Source organism: Durio zibethinus, chromosome 6, assembly GCF_047325235.1.
Source record: "Durio zibethinus cultivar Kanyao isolate XHJ-2024 chromosome 6, ASM4732523v1, whole genome shotgun sequence".
In the NCBI taxonomy this organism is placed as follows: domain Eukaryota; kingdom Viridiplantae; phylum Streptophyta; class Magnoliopsida; order Malvales; family Malvaceae; genus Durio; species Durio zibethinus.
Genome location: NC_143167.1, coordinates 7,540,373 through 7,565,414, shown reverse-complemented (window position 1 = coordinate 7,565,414; position 25,042 = coordinate 7,540,373). Strand labels below are relative to the sequence as shown.

At 28.0% G+C, this 25,042-nt stretch overlaps 4 protein-coding genes across 7 annotated transcripts; 2 read left to right on the top strand and 2 right to left on the bottom strand.

Moving 5' to 3' along the window:
- Positions 1 to 276: 276 nt before the first annotated feature.
- CDPMEK (4-(cytidine 5'-phospho)-2-C-methyl-D-erithritol kinase) lies at positions 277 to 4,393 on the top strand. Of its 3 annotated transcripts, none has more exons than XM_022873595.2 (11): positions 277 to 598; positions 704 to 799; positions 916 to 984; positions 1,144 to 1,248; positions 1,341 to 1,397; positions 1,577 to 1,759; positions 2,363 to 2,455; positions 2,545 to 2,644; positions 3,011 to 3,110; positions 3,545 to 3,630; positions 4,095 to 4,393. In XM_022873595.2, exons 1-11 carry the CDS (start codon positions 458 to 460, stop codon positions 4,190 to 4,192), a joined length of 1,128 nt encoding a protein of 375 aa, XP_022729330.1. In that variant the 5' UTR covers positions 277 to 457; the 3' UTR covers positions 4,193 to 4,393. The 3 variants fall into 3 exon arrangements, with proteins under 3 accessions (XP_022729330.1, XP_089618161.1, XP_022729329.1); XM_089762035.1 differs by having other exon boundaries at positions 1,574 to 1,759; XM_022873594.2 differs by having other exon boundaries at positions 1,559 to 1,759.
- Positions 4,394 to 4,447: 54 nt separating this feature from the next.
- On the bottom strand, positions 4,448 to 9,074 carry LOC111284719 (uncharacterized). 2 transcript variants are annotated; one of them, XM_022873592.2, is made up of 3 exons: positions 8,843 to 9,043; positions 8,364 to 8,490; positions 4,448 to 6,600 (listed from the first exon to the last, which is right to left on the bottom strand). In XM_022873592.2, the coding sequence occupies exon 3, from the start codon at positions 6,578 to 6,580 to the stop codon at positions 4,622 to 4,624; it is 1,959 nt and encodes a 652-aa protein (XP_022729327.1). In that variant the 5' UTR covers positions 6,581 to 6,600; positions 8,364 to 8,490; positions 8,843 to 9,043; the 3' UTR covers positions 4,448 to 4,621. The 2 variants fall into 2 exon arrangements, with proteins under 2 accessions (XP_022729327.1, XP_022729326.1); XM_022873591.2 differs by lacking the exon at positions 8,364 to 8,490 and having other exon boundaries at positions 8,843 to 9,074.
- Positions 9,075 to 18,847: 9,773 nt separating this feature from the next.
- LOC111285330 (uncharacterized) lies at positions 18,848 to 21,120 on the top strand. The gene is made up of 6 exons (XM_022874723.2): positions 18,848 to 19,029; positions 19,242 to 19,314; positions 19,555 to 19,648; positions 19,759 to 19,875; positions 19,959 to 20,016; positions 20,317 to 21,120. Exons 1-6 carry the CDS (start codon positions 18,997 to 18,999, stop codon positions 20,770 to 20,772), a joined length of 831 nt encoding a protein of 276 aa, XP_022730458.2. The 5' UTR covers positions 18,848 to 18,996; the 3' UTR covers positions 20,773 to 21,120.
- Positions 21,121 to 22,621: 1,501 nt separating this feature from the next.
- LOC111286467 (cysteine proteinase inhibitor-like) lies at positions 22,622 to 24,005 on the bottom strand. The gene is made up of 3 exons (XM_022876451.2): positions 23,760 to 24,005; positions 23,436 to 23,646; positions 22,622 to 22,808 (listed from the first exon to the last, which is right to left on the bottom strand). The coding sequence occupies exons 1-2, from the start codon at positions 23,859 to 23,861 to the stop codon at positions 23,437 to 23,439; spliced, it is 312 nt and encodes a 103-aa protein (XP_022732186.2). The 5' UTR covers positions 23,862 to 24,005; the 3' UTR covers positions 22,622 to 22,808; position 23,436.
- Positions 24,006 to 25,042: the final 1,037 nt, after the last annotated feature.

Sequence of the window (25,042 nt, the reverse complement as noted above, 5' to 3'; positions counted from 1 at the left end):
TATATTTTTAGACATTTCAATTATTTAAAATATTTTTTTACAACAATTTTAAATACTTAAAATTTTTAACTATATTTCTCTTATCATATTTTTTAATTCAATTTTTTTAAACTACCATAACAATATTAGGTTAGCCCTAAACCCCACCACGTCAGTGTTTGCCAAACGATGCACGACGCGATTGAAGCAAAATTCGCACCTTACTGCTGGCTGATCCAAACGGGCCTTGGAGTTAATTGGGAATTAAGAATTGGTTGTCACCAAACGCGAGAAGACAAGACAAAGCAAGTAAATTCCTTTGTGCCAAAAGAAAATCGGCTCCGATTCCATTTAAAGCCTAAAACAGTTAAACTCATTTGTCCGAAACCAAACTTCAAAGTAGAATTATTACTATCAGATTCAAGGAAAAGTTTTCTATCCACTTTGGGATTACAAAAGTTCACCAGTCTTAAATTCCATGGCTTCCTCTCATTTGCTCTGTAACCACAATCTCTTCTTCCCTCCATCCTCGAAAAATAGTCACTCTTCAATTACTCCCCAAGCAAAACTTCAATTTCGAAGAACCCCATTTGTCAAAGCATCCAAGAAACAGCTAGAGGTTCTTCTTTTATTTACTCTTTCTTTGTTCTGCTTTGGTTTTTAAGTTAAAATGTCTGTGTTTTCAGTTATATTTTATGGGTTGGGTTTATTTTATTTTATTCAGATTGTATATGACCCTGATGAGAGGCTAAACAAGTTAGCAGATGAAGTGGACAAGGAAGCTCCTTTTTCAAGGCTTACTTTGTTCTCACCTTGTAAGGTAATTTATTCCCTCTGCTTTGACTTGACTTGAAATTTTCAGTTGCATTATTTTTACCATTTTTATGTTTCCAATTGTAACAGCTCATAGCCTTTTTTTTTTCCTTTTGGGTATAGATTAATGTTTTCTTGAGAATAACCAAAAAAAGGGAAGATGGGTATCATGATTTAGCATCTCTCTTTCATGTAAGTTTGTAATTTTCTTGAATTGAGATATATGTAAATATATATATATATATATATATATATATTTCTATGTTGGATTCAGTCTCAATTTTGCAATGAAGTTTCCTATTTGGCCTCCAATGGTCTGATTTTGACCCTTACCCTTGTTTGTGAATCCAGACAGTTAGTCTGGGGGATATAATTAAGTTCTCTTTGTCACCATCCAAAACCAAGGATCGTTTGTCAACCAATGTATCTGGTGTCCCCCTTGATGATAGAAACCTGGTGAGGTTTCAAACTTACTGCGAGTCTTTTGATTCCCTTGCCCCCAGGCCCCCTTTTTCTCATGTTCCTAAATTTGTTATTCCTTCTTGCAGATTATTAAAGCCCTTAACCTCTACAGGAAAAAAACTGGCAGTGACAACTTCTTTTGGGTAAGACGTGAGATACAATATAAAATTTGAATGTATACATTTTATTTTAATGTATGTGCTTCTGAGAAATTAGAGTTTATCTCAAAAGCCTCGTTTGCTTATATCTTTATATATATATATATATATATATATTTTTTTTTGTGTTGGAATAACATGGGCAGGTTCATCTTAATAAGAAGGTGCCTACTGGGGCTGGGCTTGGTGGGGGAAGCAGCAACGCAGCGACTGCACTTTGGGCAGCTAATCAGTTCAATGGTTGTGTTGCAACTGAGAAGGAACTCCAGGAATGGTCGAGTGAGATTGGTTCAGATATTCCATTCTTTTTCTCACATGGGGCAGCATATTGTACTGGTCGAGGTGAGGTATGATAATATCATACCTTAATTGTGGCTCACAGTCAGAGATGTTAACTTGTTTCCTTTTATGTTGCAACCTTGTTCTTTGATTGCATAATACATTGCCAGGAATATTTTGACCATTTTGTGTTTTAGGGAATGGTGCCAGTTTTAGAATCCTTCTCTGATGATAACTTCAGTTTTTGTGCTGCCTTTCTCTTTTCACTGATATAAAAACTAGTATCATTTTGAGTTTCATTTCTTTCTTTTTCTAGCACCCATTCTGTATTGTTAATTTCACAAATTCTAATGCATATTCATTCATGGCTTTTTTTGTTTGTGGAAACGTAAAGATGAAAAGCTCATTGTGCACATAACTAAAGCTTCCTTTGTTCCTTTACCACCTGAATTTGTCAGAATATTTTGTTAGAACTGGCAGTAGAACTCATAGACTTCTTGTATATTTGTGTATTTATTTTAGAGCACAATTTTGTGCCTAGATCTGTTTTCTAATTGTAGTTATTATGAGTTTGCACGTGCTCATGATGCAATCTCATTCAATTGGAATGAAATTGATATGCTTTGTTGCCATACTTGCACGGTTAATGAACTCTATGCTGATATGCCCAGGTTGTTCAAGATATATCCCCACCGCTTCCATTGGACATTCCAATGGTTCTTATAAAGCCTAAGGAGGCATGTTCCACGGCTGAAGTTTACAAGGTAATGTATTAGGGCAATGGTGAACAAAATTCTGTTCTACTTTTATTGCTTGCAGTAGTTTATAGCTAAGAGAAGTTCTGATATCTCAGCGTCTTCGACTAGATCAAACCAGTAAGGTTGATCCTTTGACATTGCTGGAGAAGATATCAAGGAATGGAATATCTCAAGATGTCTGTATCAATGATTTGGGTATGAATACATAAAGAATCAACTGCATCTTCTATTCCCCTTATCTTTCTTTGGCATTTACTCATATTTGGAAACCTGCTCTTGATGCTTATATAATCAGGAGAAGTTTATTTGGGCTGATAATTTGACCTGACTTGACTCTTTGAGAGGACAATATTTGGTGAAATATTATTTGAGCATATATCACTGTCACAGCCTTTATGCATCAAATTGTCCTTCTTCTCATCTTTACTCCAAATTTGGAATTTAATTTAGATTGAGTGAGTTTATAAATATGCTTATTCTTAGTGGAAGTCAAACTGGGCCATGCTAATCATAGAATTAGAGATGCGTTGCCTTATATGAATCTGTGTATATTATTTGCAGAACCTCCTGCCTTGGAAGTACTACCGTCTCTTAAACGGCTAAAGCAGCGTGTAATTGCAGCTGGCCGTGGACAATATGATGCTGTTTTTATGAGTGGAAGGTACAATTTTGTACAGAGACTCTTTAAATTTTGATGTCTATTCCAGCATTCACTGTAAATTATTATGCCCAGACTCAATGAGGCCTGATATCTTGTGCTTAAACAGACTAGATAGGGAAAATGTGTGGACAAGTCTTTAAACCCATTAAAAGATTTGTAAGCAATAATTACCAATGAGCTGCTAATTGCAAACCTTTGTTGTTGAGTGTTATTTGAAATACCTTATTTAAAGAAAAGAAAGAAAAATGGAAGAAAAACATGTTCAGTTTTTGAGTCATCTGTTTATTTGTTTCTATGTTAATTTGATGTACATGCTAGCGTATGATTTCGTTGCCAAACAAAGATGGCTGGACCTGTTTTTATTGACATTTCATTCAATCATCTTAGTTGCCGGAAAGTGAAAACTCATTGCTAATTTGACATACATAACGCAGTGGAAGCACCATTGTTGGAATCGGCTCTCCTGATCCTCCTCAATTTGTGTATGACGACAATGATTACTGTGACGTATTTTTGTCAGGCAAGTTGCAAGTAATTTATTTGATTTCTCCTCTCTCTCTCTCTCTCTCTCTCTCTCTCTCTCTCTCTCTCTCTCTCTCTCTCTCTATATATATATATATATATATATATATTCTGAAGCCTTAAGCCTTTCACTGGTAAGTATAAAGTATTAGAAATATTGATGTTTGTACCTTGTTTAAGTTATATGACTCTGATTCATCATTCTTTTAACATAATTGCACTTAATATAATATATTCTTGTTTATTTGGATTAGGAAATTTTTTTCCAACCAAACGACAGAAATATTAAGTTGTTAATATTTGTCTTTTGAGGATTATGAACTTTATTTTGTCAAGTGATTGGTGAGATAAAATACAATGAGTGTGATTGCATGGTATCTTTATTTGCATGGTTTTTTTGTTTTATTATTATTATGGAAAAATTAGTCGCATGAGCTGACGGATGTTTCGTTCTTAATGCAGAGGCCAACTTTATCAACCGGGAAGAAAATGAGTGGTACAAAGAACATATTTCAGCGAGTGCTTGTCAACCATCGGAAGCATCACAAACTCTGGAGTGATTCATCCTTACCGAAGAACACTAAACTGTTTTTGCGTATAAGGTTTGCTTATTATATTATACACAACATCAATTCATGTTTTTATAAATGCTATCAGACAATGTATGTAAATTTAAAATGTCGAGTTGCCATCAGCTCAGGCAGTAGACAATTGTAACGCTTTAGGTTAAAAAATTCCACACCAGAAGGCCTCTTGTATTTTTTTTTTTTTGTTTTTGTTCCCTTCAGATTCACCTCTTTTCAAAGCCTGAATGATAGTGAATAAATAAGTGCAGATAGATATAAAAAGAACAAGAGTACTCGGATGCTTTTTTCTCACTAAAATGATATTCACCAGCAATCAAACATCATAAGAACCAACGGTAACATCAAATCCAAGCACATTTTGTCTTTTCTTTCATTTTTTATTCCATAAAACTTTTCCCTACCCTAGAGTGAGGGAGAAGAAACAAACTGCCTGGGTAAGCTAAAAAGATCTTTCCCTTCAAATGGTGAAGTCCACTCGTGCGAGCCTGCAGTTGAAGAATCAGCAGGAGCTACTCCACTATCCTGCAACCCCGCAATGGGTACACCGTTCCCATTAGGTGTCAAACTCATTGCGGGTTTAGCAGTTAATCCATTTGTATTAGGATAATACATGTAAGCGGTCTTCATAGGAGATGTGGGTCCGAGCCAAATTCCACCAGGCCTTGGAGAAGAAGACAACCCCCTATCTAAGCTCCAATCAATATTGGTATAGTCCAACTGTGCCATTGAGCTACCACTGCTCCAGTCAACTGGAGAAGACGCTCCTGATGAAGTGGTAGAACCCACACCGGTGAAAAGTCCAAGTGAAGATGCGGGTGCAAGCATTGTTGATGCACCTGTTCTACTCCATAAACCATTTGCTCGGCTTGTTCTTGGAGAATCTCCTGGACCACTGCTGGATGTGAAGTGTTGCTGTTGTGGATAATAAAACTGGTGATGCACCTGATTTGAACTCAAACTGTTGGAACTAAGGCTTCTAGCACTCGGAATATGGGGCATAAAGCCATTAGACTTTGGAATTTCAACACTATTGGTTGGATACATAAAGGAGGTTGTTCCAGGAGGAGATGAGCTTATACTTGTAGCAGGAATCTGTTTTGTATTTACAGATTGAGGTCGCTGCATCATTATAACGGGTTCCCTAATTGATGGCTGAAGGTTCTTAAAATCACTTCCAACAGCCACATAACGGTTTTCTGTCTTTGCTGGTGGAGGTGAGGCCTGCAAAGGTGATGCCAAGGAATAAGAAACAGAAGGATTTGATCCGGAACCTGGCCACCTTTTGTCAGCTGGAAGTGCACTTTGTTGGGGTTTTGCCAATTCCATCTTCGGCTGTATTCTCTTCAAAGGCTGGAAACTTTTACTCATGGATTCTGAAGAACCTACCACTGTAACTGCTACTTTTGTATAGTTAAAATCCTTCTCATCCCTTCTTTGCTGTGTTGCGGAAGATACATTTGGTTTTGGTTGTGGCCTTACTGATAGGTTTTGACTAGCTGCCACTGACACCTTATTGGTACTAGCAGTCAGGGGATCACCAGTTTCTTCTGGCTTTGGTGGAGTAGGTGGGTCCTGCTTCAAAGTACTTAAGGTTTCTGCTGCTTTCTCAAGATCACCTTCAGCAGCAACAACTGCTCTTTCAACCTCCTGCTTTGTACACTTGTATCTGATTTCCATATCAGCAATCCGTGCAAGCTCTTCCGATATGTCAATTTTCAAGTTCCCACTGCCAATATTTGATTCCTTATGCTTAACTGCTTCTTCACTTGCTTCGAAAAGCCATGCCACAGACTCCTCCACTTTGCCTTCATTCAATATAAGTGCCATTGTTGCCCGATCATGTGAAAATCCCATTGCTACAAGCTGCTGAGCAAGTGCTTCAAGCTTTCTTGACATGAGATAGCCACTGGACCGCTCATGCAACTCCTGAGCTCGCCTCTCCTTCTGACGCTGATGTTTCCTCTCATTCTTTTGACGAATTTTTTCTCGCTTATCATTGTCAGCGCCTGGTATGATTTCCTGCCTGACAGGAGGATTAGATGTTTTCTCTTTGTGATCTTCTGACTCGCCAGACCAGCTATCATTATTAGATACAGAATCATACTCAACCCCAGCTCCAAGTGAACCCCCCAAATGCTCATCTGACTCATCTATGTTTCGGAAACGACCATTGTTTTGAAGAGGTGTAGCAGAGGAAGATGGTACTGTTTCAATGGTATGGAATGTTCCCAAAAGTGGATTATATGCACTAGCTGGAACACCACTACCAGCATTAGAAGGTCCTGAATGCTTTGAAGAAGCCTTCTGAGATTCCTTGCCAGCTTTTTTATCCTTGGACTTAGACTTGGATGCAGGAGACATTGTTGTGGCCAAATATAGTCCTGAAATGTTTAAGACAGCAATTTACTAAATCAATGATGTATGAAAAGACTCGAGCAATCAATAATCAGAAAAAGCAAGAGCACTTGTCATTTCTCATTTTCTCTAGCTTGTTACTAAAATAGGCCTAAAAGTGAAGACAGCCAAAAAAAAAAAAGAAAAGAAGGAACAAAATAAAAGTTCACTTCTCACAATGTGTATCAAATACACATACGCAGATGGTTTTTACAATAAAAAATGTATTGGAATCAAAAAAGCTCCAACTAATACATTGATTCAAGGATGCTAGTCTGTTGAGACCAAATAAATACAATCTTGTCCCTGGACTTCAAGTCTATAACAGGTATCCGGTTAAAGAAAGCATATCAAAACTAAACCTGAGAACTACACCCTGAGTAAACAAGTTTCCTACTCAATGAGCAAAATCTTATATCCCAATAACATTAGAAGATCACGAGTTATAGAACGGCATTTAGGCTCCCTTTAGTTTATGCTGCGTTTTACATTTGGCTATTTGTCTCTTGTTTTCAATTCATTTTTGTACTTTTTGCTTTTTACTTTTTAGTTAAAAAAGTAAAAGCACCAACCAAACAAAGCCTTAATTTTTATCATCGGCCAGTATACCTTATTCATTATCTAACAGCTGTTCCCCCATAAAAAACAATAAGATCCATTATCTTAAGAAGAATTTTAAAAGGGCAAACCAGAAAATAATAATAGACATGAATAATAATCAAAGAATTAAAGTAAGTACACCATATTAACAGAGTATCAAAATCCCAAGACAATGACAAATAATTACATTTTTATAATTCATCAAAGAACGACACAGAATGAAATGACAATTGCAAAAATCTTTCACAAGCCTTTACAAGCATGGTTTCTTCTTACAGATACATTTTGAAAATAGATACAACATATGCAAATAAATTATTCCCATCAAAAATCAAAGTTCCAGCTACATACCAAGAACTTGCAACTCAAACATACATGTGCTTATATGAAAGTTGGTGAAGAATTAAGAAATTTTAAAATTCATTATTTCTGCATAATGGAAAAAGATAAAATTTATAAAATTTAATTGACTGATTTTCAAGTTCCTTCCGCCACATTTAAAGGTTACAGTTAGTGCCTAGCTCTTGCATCTCAGACCAAAACATGATCCAAAAAAATAAAATGAACAAAAGCTTCTGTTGCTCTAATTTAAGAATTTGCAAGCTTCATTCTTTGTCCACAATGTGCTTACCCATAACACTGAAAATATTCTCATTATAAAGCTTCACTACCACGCTTGAAAGTTCCAGTTAGAACCTAGCTTACTAAATTCAGATATAACATTCTTGGGCTTGCAATAGAATGAAAAGTACTTATAATTAATAGACAAGAAGAAGGAGAACAGAACTATGGCAAGCAAATCCACCTTCCTTGGAGGCTCTTTTTCTTCCCCCCCCCCCCCCCCCTTCTTTTATATTTTACAAAAGGCTAAAACAAATTATATCCCCGACCATATTCAATGCTGTTCTGACTATTTTTGAGAATACTAACTAATTCCTAACACATATAACACTGCTTCTTCACTAGATTCTTCACAGTTTCCCAAGCTTCCCACTTTTCGCAATTCCTTAAAGCAGATAATAGAATTGCAGGTATATGAATCACTTAGCAACGCGAAATCTGCCAAATGAACATTGTGATTTCTCTAATAAAAAAAGAGTATTATACTACGAAGAAGTCAAAATTCACGCAATCAAGAAGGAATTCTTACATAAGATCAGTTGCAGACTAACACCCATGTTTTCTGAATTCAATCACAAAGAAACCTGATTAGCCGCAACCAAATTCACGAGAAAAGAGACTGTAACAGACGCCTCCAGCTTTTCGAAAGCATATTTCTAAAAAACCCAAATTAAGGTTCAAAAATAAAATTTTTGGTTTTCCATTTTCCTTAATCAATAATGCATGCATCCAGACATCATATTTCAAATAGGTACTTTATTTTCCTTATTCCAAGCACAAGATTTCAAAGAGCCAATTCGATCAGGAAATTACCAAAACAACAGTAAAAAGCGGAATAAATTCTTTCAATGAAACAATGCAGATTCAATGGAAATTCACAATAGATTGAAGGATTCAGATCAATCATACAAAATTTCCCATATAAAAATAAGAAATTAAAAAAAAAATTAAAGAGCAAAGGAAATGAAAGGAAGACATCAAATTGGGGAATGAGAAAAATCGGAATACCTGTGTTGAAAGGAAGGGGGAGGTGGATCGGACGATCGAGATTGAAGGATCGATGGTTGAGAGGGTTGGATTCCAAGAGACAAAAGAAAGAGAGAGAGATACGTATATCGAGGCCCAAACTGAATCGATAGAATTAGGGTTTTGTTTTGTGTTTTTTACAACAGAAAAAGAAAAATATGAGATTTCATAATAACAAAATTCACTCGTTTATAACGGAACCCCATTTATACTTGCCCTTCTCCCCTACTTTTTTGTTCTTTTTTATTTATTTATTTATTATTTTAATTTTGTAAGTTCCATATTATTTTTTTTTTAAGCAAATTTTCATTTTTATAGGATTTTTAATTTTAGTAGTAGTATACCTATTATTAAGATAATGTTTTGGGATCGGGTGATCATTCAAAAAAATATGATTATTTACATATGATAATTAGATTACCATATTTGATAATCACTTATTAATCTTATTTAACGATGAATCATTAAAAGTGATTAAATTACTATTTTTTAAAATAATCTAATTCTTGAACAATAGGGGTGAAAATTTTTTATCACAAGATGAAGATATATATAATTAATAATAGTCAATATTATTAATTTAAAACATAAATTAAAAAATTTTTTCAAAATTAATTGTAATTATTTTATATTATAATTTTTTATATTTTCAAACTAATATTCATTTAATATGTTTAAAAATAATTTGTGTGATCTTTTAAAAGTTTTTAATCATATATATATATATATATTATATTACAACATACAATCGTATCTGATAAGGATTATTACATGGACGCTTAAATAGATATCTCATTTTTTTGACATATGAATACTATCTATTATATATTATTCAAATTCAAATATTAAAATTTAAAAAAAAAAATCTTACCCAATTTATCTATGAGTAATTTTCTATGATTTTTTCTCAAAAATAAAAAATTTAAATAAGTTGTAATAAAAATATAAAACTTAAAAAAATAATCTTATTTAATTATGATTTCACTTATAGATATCTCTTTTTAAATTTAAATTTTTCAAATAGATATTTTTATTTTGTTAACTCTCTTTATAATCCTTTAATCTTTATTTTTTTTTAATTCAAAAACACAAATATCACTTGTTAAATATATTTTTTTATTTTCATGTTTTTCAATTTTTTTAAATCACATAAATGAAGGTACATAAATATTATGAGCTAATTTATTATTCAATTATGTATAATTTTTTCTTTTTAAAAAATAATAATATTTTTATATTCTCATTTTTTTCAATATTTAGATCACAATTGTAATGGTGAATGTATGTCAAATTTTTATGATTTAATTAAATCTTTATTCAATTGCTTTGAAGGAAAAATATTGGTATAGTAATAGACTTTCTATATAATCCAATAGTCATATAAGGTTAAAATTTTACTAGACTCTATTTGTTTCATAAAAGATGACTTTTGAAAAATGATTTTTAAAAAATATTTACATTTTTTTTAATTGAAAGAGACTTTTTGTTCTTTAAATGAGTTAATGAAAAATATTTTTCGTTGTTTGGTTGTTTTTGGAAATTTTTTTTTTAAATAATATTAATATAACTATTAAAATATTACAATTTATTTATTATTAAAATATATTGAAATTAATTATTATTAAAATTATTAATATTGAAAATTATTATATTTTAATAATAATATTTAATATTAAAATATTATGTTAATATAAAAAACTTAAAATAAAACTATTTATTATTCTTTATATTATTTATTAATATATTATATTAATAGTATATTATTTATTAATAAGATATTATTTATTCATATATTATTATAATATTTATTATTTTATTAATATAATATTGTGGACATCAATTTTGTCTAAAAAAATAATAAAAATAATTGGACATCAATTTTGTCCCAAAAAAATAATAAAAATAATAATACTATTAAATACAAAAATATGAAATACAAAAAATAAATACCAAAAAAATAATATAAAATACAAAAAAATACAAAACAAAAAAATATATAAAAAAAAAGAATAGAAAATAGAAAAAAAAATCGAGGATGTCACCAAGCCCACCACCCATCCCTTACCCATACCTTGTTCATCCTACCTTACTACCAAAAACTACAGAAGAAATAAAGAGGCATGGGCCTCGTGCTTACACCCCATCCGAGCCCCATGCCCTTCCCTCCAAATACGCACTGTTGGAGCTCTATAAATAGAGCTCTTAGTCAAACCAAAACAAAAAAAAAATGGAGACAGAATGGGGAGTAACGCTGTAAAAATAAACTACCAAAACATAAAAAAAAACAGAAACCACAGTTCTCGCCAAATCGACGAGGAACCTAGCACCAAGAAGGTACCTGCAACAAAAAAAGAAAGGTATTAGTTTGAGTATTTTTATAAAAAAAAAAAAAAAGAAGAACAGAAAACTTTAAACCCCGATCTACGTCGATCAGGGTCGTTTTCGATGAAGAGGAGATCGGATCTGGAAAGATTGCGTCGAAAGGAACCTCCTGATCACTTTTGAAGTTTTCGGCCACCAGCGACGGCGAACCAGGCAACGGTCGACACGGTGCTCCGGCGGCTGGACAGCGAGGGTGCCGAACCTCTGCCCAGAGCCCTCTCTCTTTTTTTTTTTCTCAGAAACGAAAAAATAAACTGAAAAAAAAAGCTGTTTTTATAAAGAAAGCATAAAAGCAAAACGACGTCGTTTTGAGCATAGGGTCAAAATGACGTCGTTTCAATCATAAGAGGATCCGCAGGTGGACCGAACCCAACCCGAGATCCGCACAAACCAACCCGCCTCAGCTACCCTTCAACCGGTTCGAACGAACCGTCAGTGAACTGGTCGAACCGCTGGATCGCCCGAACTGCTGATTGAACCGTCGAACCGGTCCAGACCAGCGTTGATTAGACCGTTGATCGGTCCGGTTCTGGTAAAAAAAATTTTTTTTTAATTTTTTATATATATTATTATTTTTTTATTTTAGGTATTTTTACATATTTATGCATGATAAGTTTTTAAATTTGTTAGGATAGATTTTTAATTGTTTTAACAATAATAAAATTGAAAACAAGTAATAATTAAAAATATATATTAAAAATGCTAAAAAAAATTATTATTATTATTTTTCCTGCTTAGATGTTGGAGGGAATAAAAAATATTTTTTTAAAGAAATAATTTCGCCTAGATGTTGGAAAATTATTATTAATAAATTTTTATAAAAAAAATATAAAAAATTTTTAATTAACTTTCAAAAATCATTAAAATCAAACTTGCTTCGAAAATTCACCTAGATGTTGGAGATTTTTAAGATGTTCGTATTTTCTTAAAGACGAAATCTTAAACACCAATTTTTAATTTTCAAAATCTTAGGTTTCTAAAACTCCTAAAATTTGAAACCCCTAAAAATCTAAAATCTCTTAAATCCAAACTCCATAAAATCCGAAACCCCTAAAATCCGCCCTAAAATTCAAACCCTTAAATTAAAACTCCAAACCACAAAACCCAAACCCTAAAATCTCCAAATTAAAAAATCAAAACCCTAAACCTTCCATATCCTAAAATTCAAGCCTTAAAACCCTCTAAACCTTAAAACTAAACCTTCAAAACCTCTACTCAAACCGTTACTCAAAACATCCAAAAAATCCTAAGGACACGTGTGAAAATTTCATTTGAAACAATTTGTTCTCGAATGCTGCCTAGAAGATTGGGTATTTAGAAAATTTTATTTCATTAAGTTTTTCATACAAGTTCTTAATTTGCTTTAATAATAAGATTAACTACAAAAGTATAATAATGAACTGGAATCTTAAATATAAACAGTCGCACCTAAGCTCTGCCTAGATGTTGGAGAGTCGGGGTGGTCTCATTATATTTAAGAATCCAACTTTTAAATTACATTTCATTTTACATGACATTCATTAACATATATACGTTAGTATGTTATCATCGATAATTATTGGCATTATTCTCTCTTTAATTTACTGTTTAATGATAAAATATTTTACAATAAAAAAAATAATAACGTGTTTAAAAAAAATTGTGATATTACAAAATAAAATAAAAATAACATTCTCAAAGAAATAATTCTTAGTACTCTGTCTAGATGTTGGAGAGTCATTAACAATTATTTTTTATAAAGATTGTTATTTCATTTTAAGGATTATCGTATTAAATTTTGAGCGAAAAGAGCTATTTTAAATTCTGCCTAAATGTTAGAGAATTTTAAAATAATTCTTTAACTTTAAAATTTTCTCAATATTCCTAAATAAAAAGTTTTAACAAAATCGTATTTTTTTTAATAAAGGGAATTAGTGTTAAATTTCAAATTGAAACCATTTTTATTCAACATAAAAAATAGCGCGTAATTAAATGGTATCAATTTATGGGCGTTGTAAGGGTGCTAATCCTTCCTCACACGTAACCGACTCTCAAACCCAACTTGATTTTTCACAGACCAAAATTTATCTTTTTGATAAACTTCAAACTCGTTTTTATAGTTTTATTAAAAATATAAGCTTTTGGGTGACCAATCACATCCTAACAAAGATTGGTGACGACTCCCCTTATTTATTTCGATTTTAAAACTCCTTTACGTCTGATAATCCCAAAACCATTACGACAAATATTATTTATTAATATATTACGTTAATAGTATATTATTTATTAATATATGATTTTTAATATAATATTATATATTTATAATATAATATTATTTATTAATATTAATATATTAGTTTATATTTATTTATAATAATATTGTTAATATATTATAATATTATTTGTTAATATAATATTATTTATGAATATATTATAATATTTTTATTAATATATTATATTAATAGTATATTATTTATTCATATAATATTATTTATTAATATATTGTAATATAATATAATTTATTAATATAATATTATTTACAAGTAAATTTATGCTCAAAAGTTTTACTAAATTGTTATACTCATTTATAACCCTTTTTTTTAATGTTTTTTTTCTTTTCAAATTCGTAAAATAATTTTTATAAAAATAATCTTATTATCCATTAACAAGTAAGTCATTTTCCGTTAATCAATCAATTTTTTACCAAATAAATAATTAAAAATATGAAATTTATTTGTTGAAAATCACTTTTCACAAAATAAACGAAACTTAATGTTAAAACCCACTTCTTCCCATTCTTTTCTTATTTTTTTATTCCTATCATACTTTTTTCTTATTATCTACTTATTGGCGCAAAGATACATGTATAATCCAATAGTTATATAAGGTTGAAATTTTAAGTAATGCAAAAACTCATTTGTTTCCTCTTCTTTCTTTTTTATTTCATTGTTATATTTGTTTCCTAACTCTCTTTATGTATAGTTTACAACAAATATTGACTTTAAATTAAATTTATTTTTTAATTAACATATATATAAATTCATTTTTTAATTTTAAATTTTTTATTTGATCCATTTCATGTTCTTATATTTTAAAATGTATCATGCTTTTGCTTTCTTGGTTAGTTTCTCTTTCTTTCGTGGTTTAATTAGTAACTTTTAAATTTATTATATTGCTATTTTAATGATTTTTATCAGGCATTATCTAAATTTTAATATATTTATGAAAAAAAATCTTGATTTATTACTTAATTGCCTATTATTAAGATACTTTCAATTATTAACAGAAAAGTTTTCGTGTAAAAATTCAGGACTTTATAACTATGAAGAGTTTTTTTTTTAATACATAAAAAAAGATAGTAAAAAATAATTTACCTTGGAATCAAGGCGACTTAATACTAACTTTTACAAACCTTATAGTAATTATTGGATAAAAATGTTTATACTAATTATATTGCTTAATACATATCTACATGTAAATATGATAACTAATTATTATAGACTAAATTACTAAAACAGAAGAAATAAGTAAGAACCTCATTTTTTTTTAACTCTTAAAAAAAGTAAGCATTGCATTTTATGGAATTTAAGTCTCTTTGATTAAATATTTTGGCATGCAATTTTGATGGGAATTGAGATTTTAATTATGTTATTTCACAATAAAAATAAAAAGTTTTGATGAGTAAGTCTTCTCACATATATGAATTCAAGATTAAACTATCATCTAATATGAAATAGACCATTATTTTTTTAAAATTAACTATTAATTCTTTTAGCATGAAAATGATGCATTTGTTTCCTATTTTTCATATTCACATACTTTTAATTTGATATATTTTTTCTTTGTAAGAATTTAATAATATTTTCTTTATCAATTTAACTGTTCAATGTCCTTTTTCTTACCAAGTATTTGTAGATTGTTATCATTTTTAATTATAGGAAAATGATACACTTTAATATAATAATATCTATTTTAATTGAACACAATAACAGAATTTAATGGTTTTATTTCAAATTACTGTGATAAAATTGATTATTAAATGATAATAATTAAAATTCATATATTTATATTAGATATATTAATCATATAAGAATAAAATCAGTATTAGTGCATTTAAAAATTGTTTGGATATTTAATTTTATTATGATTTTTGTTTATAGTATGTTTTAAATTTATCAAATTTTTAATTAAAAACTTTAATTTTGTTATGATTTTGATGTCTTAATTATATTATATGTATTATATATATTTTAAATATGTAAGTGATTAAATAGTATTGATTTATATTTTTATACACATTTAATAAATAAAAATATTATGTACATCACACAAGTAGCAACTTAGTTTATATATATAATATAATCTTTTAATTTTAATAGAATAATTTTATTTTCTGATTCAAATTTTTTTACATAATTTATATTATAAAAACTCATTTATCTTCAATAACTATATTTTTTAGTTTAATAATTTAATTATATTGTATTATGAAGTAAATAAAATATTAGTAATAATTTATAAATTATTATATTAAAATAATATTAAAATTATTAACTTGTGTAGCTATTATAATGTGCATGACTATTTTTATACTTTTAAACAAAATAATGTTAGATTTTGAATAATAACAAATACAGTAATATTTAATTATTAAAAATTAATAATAAAGTGATTATAAATTACGAGTGATAAGATTATTTCGGTGATTAAATTATCATGGTAATTTTGAAAATGATACTAAATGCTACTTAAGTAAATTTTATTAGCACTAAAATGATTTTTTATTTTTTGTGAAATTTTTTATAGAATTTTATATATAAAAATTTAAAATTAAATATTATAAATAAAAATATTGATAAATAATAATAATAACTAAAAAATATATTTTTAAATATATATTTTTAAAATTTTAACTAATAAATTTTAACTTATTAAATTAATTATTTTATTCATTTTATTCTTATCCTTTTTTAAAGTAATTTGATAAATTTCATTCTTATATTTTTTTGCATTACTTTTTAGCCGCTATATCATTTTTATAAATTTGTATACATAAATAAATATAAAAATATAAAATATAAAAGAATAATTCACTTATATCAAAATAAAATTAATAATTTTACGATGAGATTAAAACATTTTTTACTCATCTCCCTTCTCTCTTTCCCTTTAACATTTCTCCTCTTTCTTTTTTTTTCAACATTTCTCCTCTTTCTTTTTTCACTCTTCTTAATTTTCTTTCTTAAAAACTCAAATATAAAGCTTTAAAAAAATTTTCATTTTTCTTATTAAAAATTTTTAATTACTAGAAGCCTGGAAAATTAATGAGTAAATAATTAAAAGAATTATTGTAAAATAATGTTCAAGTTCTTTTTTTTTTTTTATCATGAATTTTTTATACTAAAAGTAGCATAGGGATGGAGAGAAGAAGCGTGAAAAAAAAATTTGATAGAAGTGATAAGTGATAAAAACAGGCTCCAATTGAATTCATTATAATTCGAGATATATTATTATATAAATTTTATGTATCAAGTCAAATGATATTAATTTATTAATTAATTTTTTAAAATAAAATTTTATATATTTATCTTAAGAATTAATTAAAAAGTATAAAATTTATATTTTGAATATGCATCATCAAATATAATTTAAAAAATTTTTTAAAGTAAAAAGTTAGTAAAAGAAATAAAATAATGACATAAGAGATCCAAAATATACTTATATTTAAAAATAAAATAGTTACACCATATCAATATATATTTCTTCTATTTAAGTTATGTCGTATAATTAAATTATTAAAAAAATTAATTTTTTTATTTGTGCAAATGCACGAGATTTTTATATTTATAATAATATTTAATTTAATTCATTAAAAATGTACATGAAATTTTTGTAGATTCAAAATTTTATTTTTATCCCTAAATATTTGTATCTTCTCTCTTTTATATTTTTAATTTAATTTATATATCTAATGTTAAAATCTTTGATTTGATTTTTAATTTCATAAATTGAAAATACAAAATTTCAAAACAAAAAAACTTAATTTATCAACAAAAATCTTAAATAACTTTTGAATTCCATCTTAATTTAGAAAAGTATATTAGTAAATATTTAAAACATTTCATTTTATAAATTTGATTGCTTAATTGGCAAAAAATAAAATTTTACTATATAAAAAAGAATGTTTACATAAAATCTAAATGTAGTAGGTATTTGTAGATATCAAAAAATTATAAGAAAATTTGATAATTAAGATAAAATGCAATTAAAATTTAATAATGAAGCCAATACAAAAAATAAAGAAATTTTAGATTGAAGACAAAAATGTGATTTAACAAGTTGAATCAAGAAAAGTTTATCAAATTCTAAACCATTTTTCAATATCCTAAACATTTATCTTCTCTATACGTACATATGCCCATGAGTAAAAAAATTTATTCATTATAAACAAAAAAAAAATAATGATAAGAAAACTCCAATTTAAAATTTTTATCACCATAATAAAATAAAGTTTTAAGTAGTAGCAACAGAATTACTATATATATTAACAAAAAAATTACATGAAAATAAAAAAAATGAAAAACCTGTTTAAAAATAAATCACATACTTAAGGAAACAAAAAAAATGTTTTTTTAAAAAAGATTTATTATTTATTCTTATTAACTGCATAAATTATTGTAAAAAGAAAATAATAATAAGGAAACTTAAGGGAGGCAATAGAATTTTGAAAAATAAATATTAATGAAAAAAATATTTTTAGATGAAGAATTTAAAAAAATATAAAATGGAATAAGTAAATAAAAGAGTTTTAGATATAATAAAATAGTAAAAATTTATTAAGTTTTCAATTCTAGGTAAAGTGTTTTAAAATATAAATAATTGAACATGGTTTTATCCATTTGTTTAAATTGTTGTTTTTATTTTTTTACTTAACAAGATATTTAAAAATATATATTAATATGGACATCTTTAAATCCTAAAACCAAAATATTTAAATAGTAATTTATACATGCTCCAATTAATTTAAACAAATTTGAATAATTTAAATAAATTTGAATAATATAAAATAAAATAAATAATCATATATCTTTTTCTCTGTTTTCAAATTAATATTTTAAATAAAGCAAATAATATTAAATAAAATAAAATTTGAATATTTTAAATGAATTTGAATAATATTAAATAAAATAAATAATCGAATATCTTTTTATTTATTTTTAAATTAATATTTGAATATATATTATTATTTAATGATTTAATTTAAATTTTTTTTATATTTAATTATTTTTATAATATATTATAATTATTTATTATTATCTTATATATCTTCTAAAAAAAATCCACGTAATATTATATAATATATGATTAATTATTTATTATTTATCATATATAATAATTAAATAATAATTAATTAATTAATTAATTATTTTATAATATATAATTAATTTTTTAATAATATTATTATTAAGCATAATTTAAATGGAAGTGTCAAAGTGACGTGTTTCACCATATCTTTTTCTTTATATTTTATAATATAAGGATAAACCGTGGCAAGCAACCTAATGCAGAACAGTAAAAGGATAAACCGTAGGTTTGAAAAGAAGAGGGAGAGAGTCAAAAATTTTAGAGGGAGAAAAACGCAACAGAACGATGGGAAAGACGCAGTTCACTAATTTTTGAAACTTCATTCCAAATCTTTGCCCTTTTTTTCTTTGTTCGTCTCTCACTTTCTCTAGGGTTTCTGCAATTTTCTCTTCCTATTTTACTAACGAAATATGAAGAGGAAACTTGACACTCGTTTTCCCGCCGTAAGTTTTTTTTTATTTCTTCGCGTTTTTCCCTTTAGAAATTTTTTTTTTTGTTACTTCCGTCAGTTATTACAAAATTAAAGTTGTTTCTTTTAGCATTTCTGTCGATTATTACACATATTTAAAAAATATTGCTTGGAGTATTATTTATTTTTACAAGTGTGTTATGAAATTCGTTTGTCTTGTTATAATTGACGTTAATTATTCAATAGGCTCGAATAAAGAAGATTATGCAAGCTGATGAGGATGTTGGAAAAATTGCTATGGCTGTCCCTCTGCTTGTTTGTAAGTACTTTTGATTTTCGTTTTTGTCATAAATTTTATTCATTGCAAATACAAATGTAGTAACAAACTACTTTATGTTTTGTCCGAAAAGGGACTTCCCGAAGGTTAGAACCTCAAAATTTCAGTTTCGAATCTTAGGCAGGGATTAGGTTTTATGGGATGGGAGAGGGCTATTTCCCGTTATTCAGTTGTATTTAAATGGAAAACTAATTTATCATTTATGATAATTAATGTTTGTAGCTAAAGCATTGGAGCTATTTCTGCAAGATTTATGTGACCGAACATATGAAATAACTTTGTTGAGGGGTGCCAAGACTGTGAATTCCTTGCATCTGTAAGCGAAAATTTTTTTATTAAAGATTTTTTTACATATTATATTGTCTTTCTTTTTTTCTCCTTGGGTTTTAAACATTGAGATTAACTTTGTGGGTTTTGATCTTGCAGAAAGCAGTGTGTACAGGGCTTTAATGTTTTCGATTTTCTCAGAGAAATTGTTGGCAAGGTTCCTGACCTTGGTGGTTTGGATGCTGCTGGTGAGGATCGTTCTGTTCCCAAAAGAAGGTTTGGAAAGTTGTATATTTATAGGTGAATGTATAAAGTAAGCTGGTTAACTATAATGTTGCTAATACTTTTTTATTTGCCAGGAAAGTAGTTGATGATGATCAAAATGCTAGTGATGATGAGCCAAAGAGGAGCAGAATGGTATGTCATTCATGATCTTTGATACTTATCATGGATATGCCCCCTCCACTTTTCAACCCAAAAGCAGTTGGGGTTGGGGAAGTACTTAATATAAAAGAATGGAGCTGTAAGAAGTAAGAACAGTAGAATACACTTGCAAGCTAGAAAAAAAAATTGCTGCATTTAGTAACCAGTTAACTTTAAGTCTAGATAACAATTATAGTTCGTGCTAGAAGTTGTGTTGTGTTGGTAAAAAATATGATGTAATGTAGCATGACAAGATGAACATTGTGTTCACTGCCACTTTTCCTTTTTTTGTAGCATGAGACTGCCCATGTTATTAGCTGTGGCAGAGGACGGGGTAGGGGCAGAGGGAGAGGTCGTGGAAGAGGGAGTCAAATAACAAAGAGAGATACATCTGCACAATGTGAAAAGTTTGAAGATGATCTGGACATTTCTTATTTTCAAGAAAAGCATACTTTAAGTTGTGAAAGGCTTGACGATGTGGCAGAGCCTGAAGAGCTGAAGAAACATAATCCAGCTGGCAAGAACATTGAAGCCCCAGTTCGAAACTTTGACCTCAATGCTGATTTGGATGAAAATGGGGACTCAACCACATCCATTGCTCCAGCTAGTCCAACAACAGACAACATACCTGAAAAGGAGCAATGCCCTGGTTGGTCACTCTCTGAAATTGAGAACATGGCTATTGATCCAATTGAACTTGCTAATTTAAGCAGGGAGATAGATGAGGAAGACTATGATGAAGAAGTCTAAGCAACCGAATCTCTGCTTCAACATTTGGTATTATAGTTGGCTGTCTCATACATGTGCAGTTCTTTTCTTAGATAGAGAAAGTAGAATTTAAGCTTGGAAAAGAGAAATGTGGCAGGAAGAAGAGGAAGCGCTGAAAGGTACATTCTAGATAGGTAATGTTCTAATGCTTTTAGCATTTTATTTAAAAAAATTTCTCTAGGAGTGTGTAATATATGTTTACACTATAACTGACTGCACTTTTCAATTCCTCGTGTCCTCTGATGACTAAGGAGCAAAGATCTTTTAAGAAAAGAAAAAGAATACTGTTCCTGCTACCGTTAATGTCAATATAGTTTATTCCATTTTAAATATGTTTGTCTTTTTGGGCTATATTTTAAGTTAATTTGGATGGGTTAAATTAGTTAGCTTTAAGTAAATTTGATAATTTTAAATACAATATGTTGATACCATATGAAAAAAAAAGTGATATGATTTAAAATTTCATAAAAAATTGTATATGAATTTGTAAAAACAAAAAAAAATATATTTTTGTATTTAAGGTATTAACACGAATTATGATACGATAATTTTCATATTTTATGTATTTGATATGAAATAAACACGATACAAATATTGTTGGACTAAAATTTTAATCCAATCAAATTTCAAAGTCACTAGATGTGAAATTAAATAATCAATTAATTAAATACATAAGAGATAATAATTTAATATAGTTCGGTTTAATCGATCTACATTCATGGATGAAAAACAAGATTTATTAGTTGTAGAGAATTACAAACATATAAATTAAATCAAGTACTCATAATTGATACACATAAATTCTCTCAATCTCTTTTAATCTTATGGAGTATTTTTAATCTAAACAAACAAATATTCATGTGCATCTTTTCAATACAAACAAATATAAATCCAAATATATCCATTCATCATACCTATATAAATCCTCATACCACTCCTATGCATTATACCTATGTGGACCCTTTAAATTTTTCTAGTTCACTCATAAACATATAAATATATATACTCATAAGATTTAAATCTTTAGTATTTTTATGGGGTGTCTATCTCATGAAACTCTATAACTCTGTTACATTTTTTTTTGTACCTAACTCTATAGAGATTCCACCTATTTATAAGCATATAAATTTGTCTATTAAGAATTTATTTCTTCTTAAATTTTTTTTTGCAAGTCAAACTAAACTATTAAAAATCTTTTTTTGTTTTAAATTTTTCTTTTACAAATTTTTTTATCAGTCAAACAATATCTAACTAATCTTAAACAAATTAGTTATAGGATTAGAGTCAATATTCCTAACAAATATATGAATTACCAAATTTAGGTCTAATAATTTCACCATATAATATATATATATATATATAAATATAAAGTTCGTTTATTAATGTAATTGAGTTAGTGCTGCTTCCATAAATTTTTTATTCAAGAACAAGCTGCTCTTTCTTTTCCTTTCACTTGCAAGCTAATAATGCCAGCCCCATTGGCTTATATATTGTATCTCTAAAAATGTGCTGTTCTATGAAGTTTCTCTTAAATTGGAGATCGATGTAAATATTGTTATGGTATTAAGGATAGGGAAGCCCAACTCCTAACATAGCAAGAGGATGGTAGGGCAATAATGCAAGAGGTGCCGTAGATGATAAAGCAGCTCATCCAATTGGTGCAAATTTTGCATACACACTATGGAAGGCCTGATGAAAGTACTGGAAATTGACTTTAGACATCCAGAAAGGTTGTCATGGAATTCTCCACAATGGAGATTAACTTCAGACAGTGCTATCATATTAAATTTAATTTAACTATAGAAATTACAGAAGAAGAAACAACGGAAAGGTAAAAGGGAAACAACGTAAGTAAATTATTTACTTGCATCAAATTTATATTTGTGTTCTAGATATGCTTAACACCACTGAATTTAGCACATGTTAAATCCGAATTAAAATAAGACATAATTACATTTTATTTAAAAGAGACACGCCTTTGATATCCTGATGTCCTTTCACCGCCAATCTCCTGTCACCTGAATTAAAACGAAGATAATAGTATTATTAATATAACTATAGCACCAGATGTTCTTTGTCAGGAAAACATGCCCTTCATTACTTAAAAATTTATGAAAGTTTTTACGTTGATAAATGTACTTTCACTTAAATTAATGATGAATATTGTTTAAATTATTATTTATTTATTTTTATATTTAATTTAAAATCATTAAGTTTCAATCATAAATTTAATTAAAATTACATTTATCACTCTTAAATAAAACAATAAAAACTTTCATTGATTTTTAAATAACAAAAAAGATTCTAATTCTTTTCTTAAAAGCAGACCGCCAGACCTACATGACGACATAATTTCCTTCCAACTATTCTTAATCTGTGGGTTGAGGTAACCTATACGACTTGATTATCTTGGTAGATTCATATAATCTTCAATTATTTTTACTACAAATTTATAATTATACATTCAAAACCATGAATTATATCAAGTTACAGCATTCAAACATCCAAATGGACCCACAGCATGAACAGATGAGATTTCATAATTGTATATAATTTTAGTGGTTTAAAAAAGATAATAACCCATAATTTTTTTTATCTTTTAGAGTAAAAAATAAAAACAAAATTAAGAATGAGTTGGCCTTTACTCTAAGCGGTGGCAGTGCAAACAGCAGGGGCATCACCAATAAACTTGAAATCCTGCAACTCTTTGAAATTCATCCAAGGTTTCTCCCACACTTTGGCTTCATAAATTTTCAATTTGTCACCGTCCATTGCCTCCAATGTTATGTAGTACATAATCCCAGAAACCACTTGCTGCTTTACGTTCAACACTTTCCTAAACTCCAGCATCGTACTCTACATTTATAACCCAAAAACTAATAATAATAATAATCATAAACGAGTAATTTAGAATAATTTGAATAGAATTAAGATGTAAAAATCGTAATTAAAATAGCAAAAAGAGGTACCTCCTTCTTTTTGTGTTCATCAACAGCAAAACGAGTGAGGTTTTCCATCTTCTGACTATTCTCGTTTCTATCAACCTGGCTAACTCCACCCAATTTTGCCATTCCTCTTTCTCTTGTTTTTCTGATAATTTTTTTTTACATGTGATTCTTATATCCAAGTGTGTGTTTTTATAGAAAATCAGAGGTACGAAATGACAAAAATAAGATTTTTTTTTTTAGAATTTTAAAATTTCTCTTTTTCTGGCCAAATAGAATTCTTAAATTCTAATCGTTGGAAATAGACGCGGAATCAAAGAATCACATTTTCCACACTTCAAAATATCCCGGGTCAATTTTTTTTGCTTGTTTTGGTTTGGGAAGGTTTTATTCCGTCTCTTTTTCTTTTCTCAAAATCATTCTTAAATAAAATTATTTAGTTTTCTTTTCAAATTTCTTTTCACTTTTAAATTTTGTATAAATTCAAAATTTTTTTAAAGTCTCCTCTTATATCCGGAAGCTTTTAAAGTTTCTATCCTAGATCCTTTAAATAAAAATAATCTAAAGATCCACATGTATAATTTTTTTTTATTAATTTGTAACTTAGTTCATAATTATTTAAAATATATCGTGTTTTTTTTTTACAATGTTATAAAAATTCTTCAGAATATGATTTTCTTTGAATTAATTTTAAATATAACTTATTCAGATATGAAATATAATTTATCAAATATTCATATCTGATAAATTATAGAACTTATTGAATTTGATAAATTTTATAACTTTAATTATAAAATTTATTGGAAATGAATATTTAAAAAATTTTAAAATTAAAAATAATTAAAAAAAAGATAAATGTGAAGAGTAAAAATAGGAGCGCTAATACAAACATCCTTTGGTTTGTTGCGCCTTTTGCAATTTGCTTTCAATCAGCTATTTTTCTTATTTTGTAGGTTATAACATTGGGGAGAACGAAAGAGCGACGACAAAATATGTCGAAATTTGAAGTAATGTATTGAAACTCAAGGATTGTCCTTATCGAGAAAGTGATGGGCATAAATAACAAAGTAGTATTTATAATATATTTGAATTTGATTAGAATAAAATTTAAATATAATTTAATTATTGTTGAAATGAGCAGTTTAATTTATTAATTTAGTTAATTTCAAGCATTAATTTGACTTGAGTAGTTTATTAGGTTAATTTAATTTTTTTATTTTAATATGTATTTTTATTATTTTAATAAAAATTGTTAATTAATGTATATATATTTGAGTTTAAATTAAAATTAAAATATAAATAATTAA

Coding starts and splice junctions, on each gene's coding strand:
- CDPMEK (XM_022873594.2), top strand. CDS start 458: ATGGCTTCCTCTCATTTGCTCTGTAACCACAATCTCTTCTTCCCTCCA. Junction 1,249..1,340: donor CCCTTGATGATAGAAACCTG/GTGAGGTTTCAA, acceptor TCCTTCTTGCAG/ATTATTAAAGCCCTTAACCT. Junction 1,398..1,558: donor GCAGTGACAACTTCTTTTGG/GTAAGACGTGAG, acceptor TAACATGGGCAG/GTTCATCTTAATAAGAAGGT.
- LOC111284719 (XM_022873591.2), bottom strand. CDS start 6,580: ATGTCTCCTGCATCCAAGTCTAAGTCCAAGGATAAAAAAGCTGGCAAG.
- LOC111285330 (XM_022874723.2), top strand. CDS start 18,997: ATGAAGAGGAAACTTGACACTCGTTTTCCCGCC. Junction 19,649..19,758: donor ACTGTGAATTCCTTGCATCT/GTAAGCGAAAAT, acceptor TTGATCTTGCAG/AAAGCAGTGTGTACAGGGCT. Junction 19,876..19,958: donor CGTTCTGTTCCCAAAAGAAG/GTTTGGAAAGTT, acceptor TTTATTTGCCAG/GAAAGTAGTTGATGATGATC.
- LOC111286467 (XM_022876451.2), bottom strand. CDS start 23,861: ATGGCAAAATTGGGTGGAGTTAGCCAGGTTGATAGAAACGAGAATAGT. Junction 23,647..23,759: donor ATGAACACAAAAAGAAGGAG/GTACCTCTTTTT, acceptor TTATAAATGTAG/AGTACGATGCTGGAGTTTAG.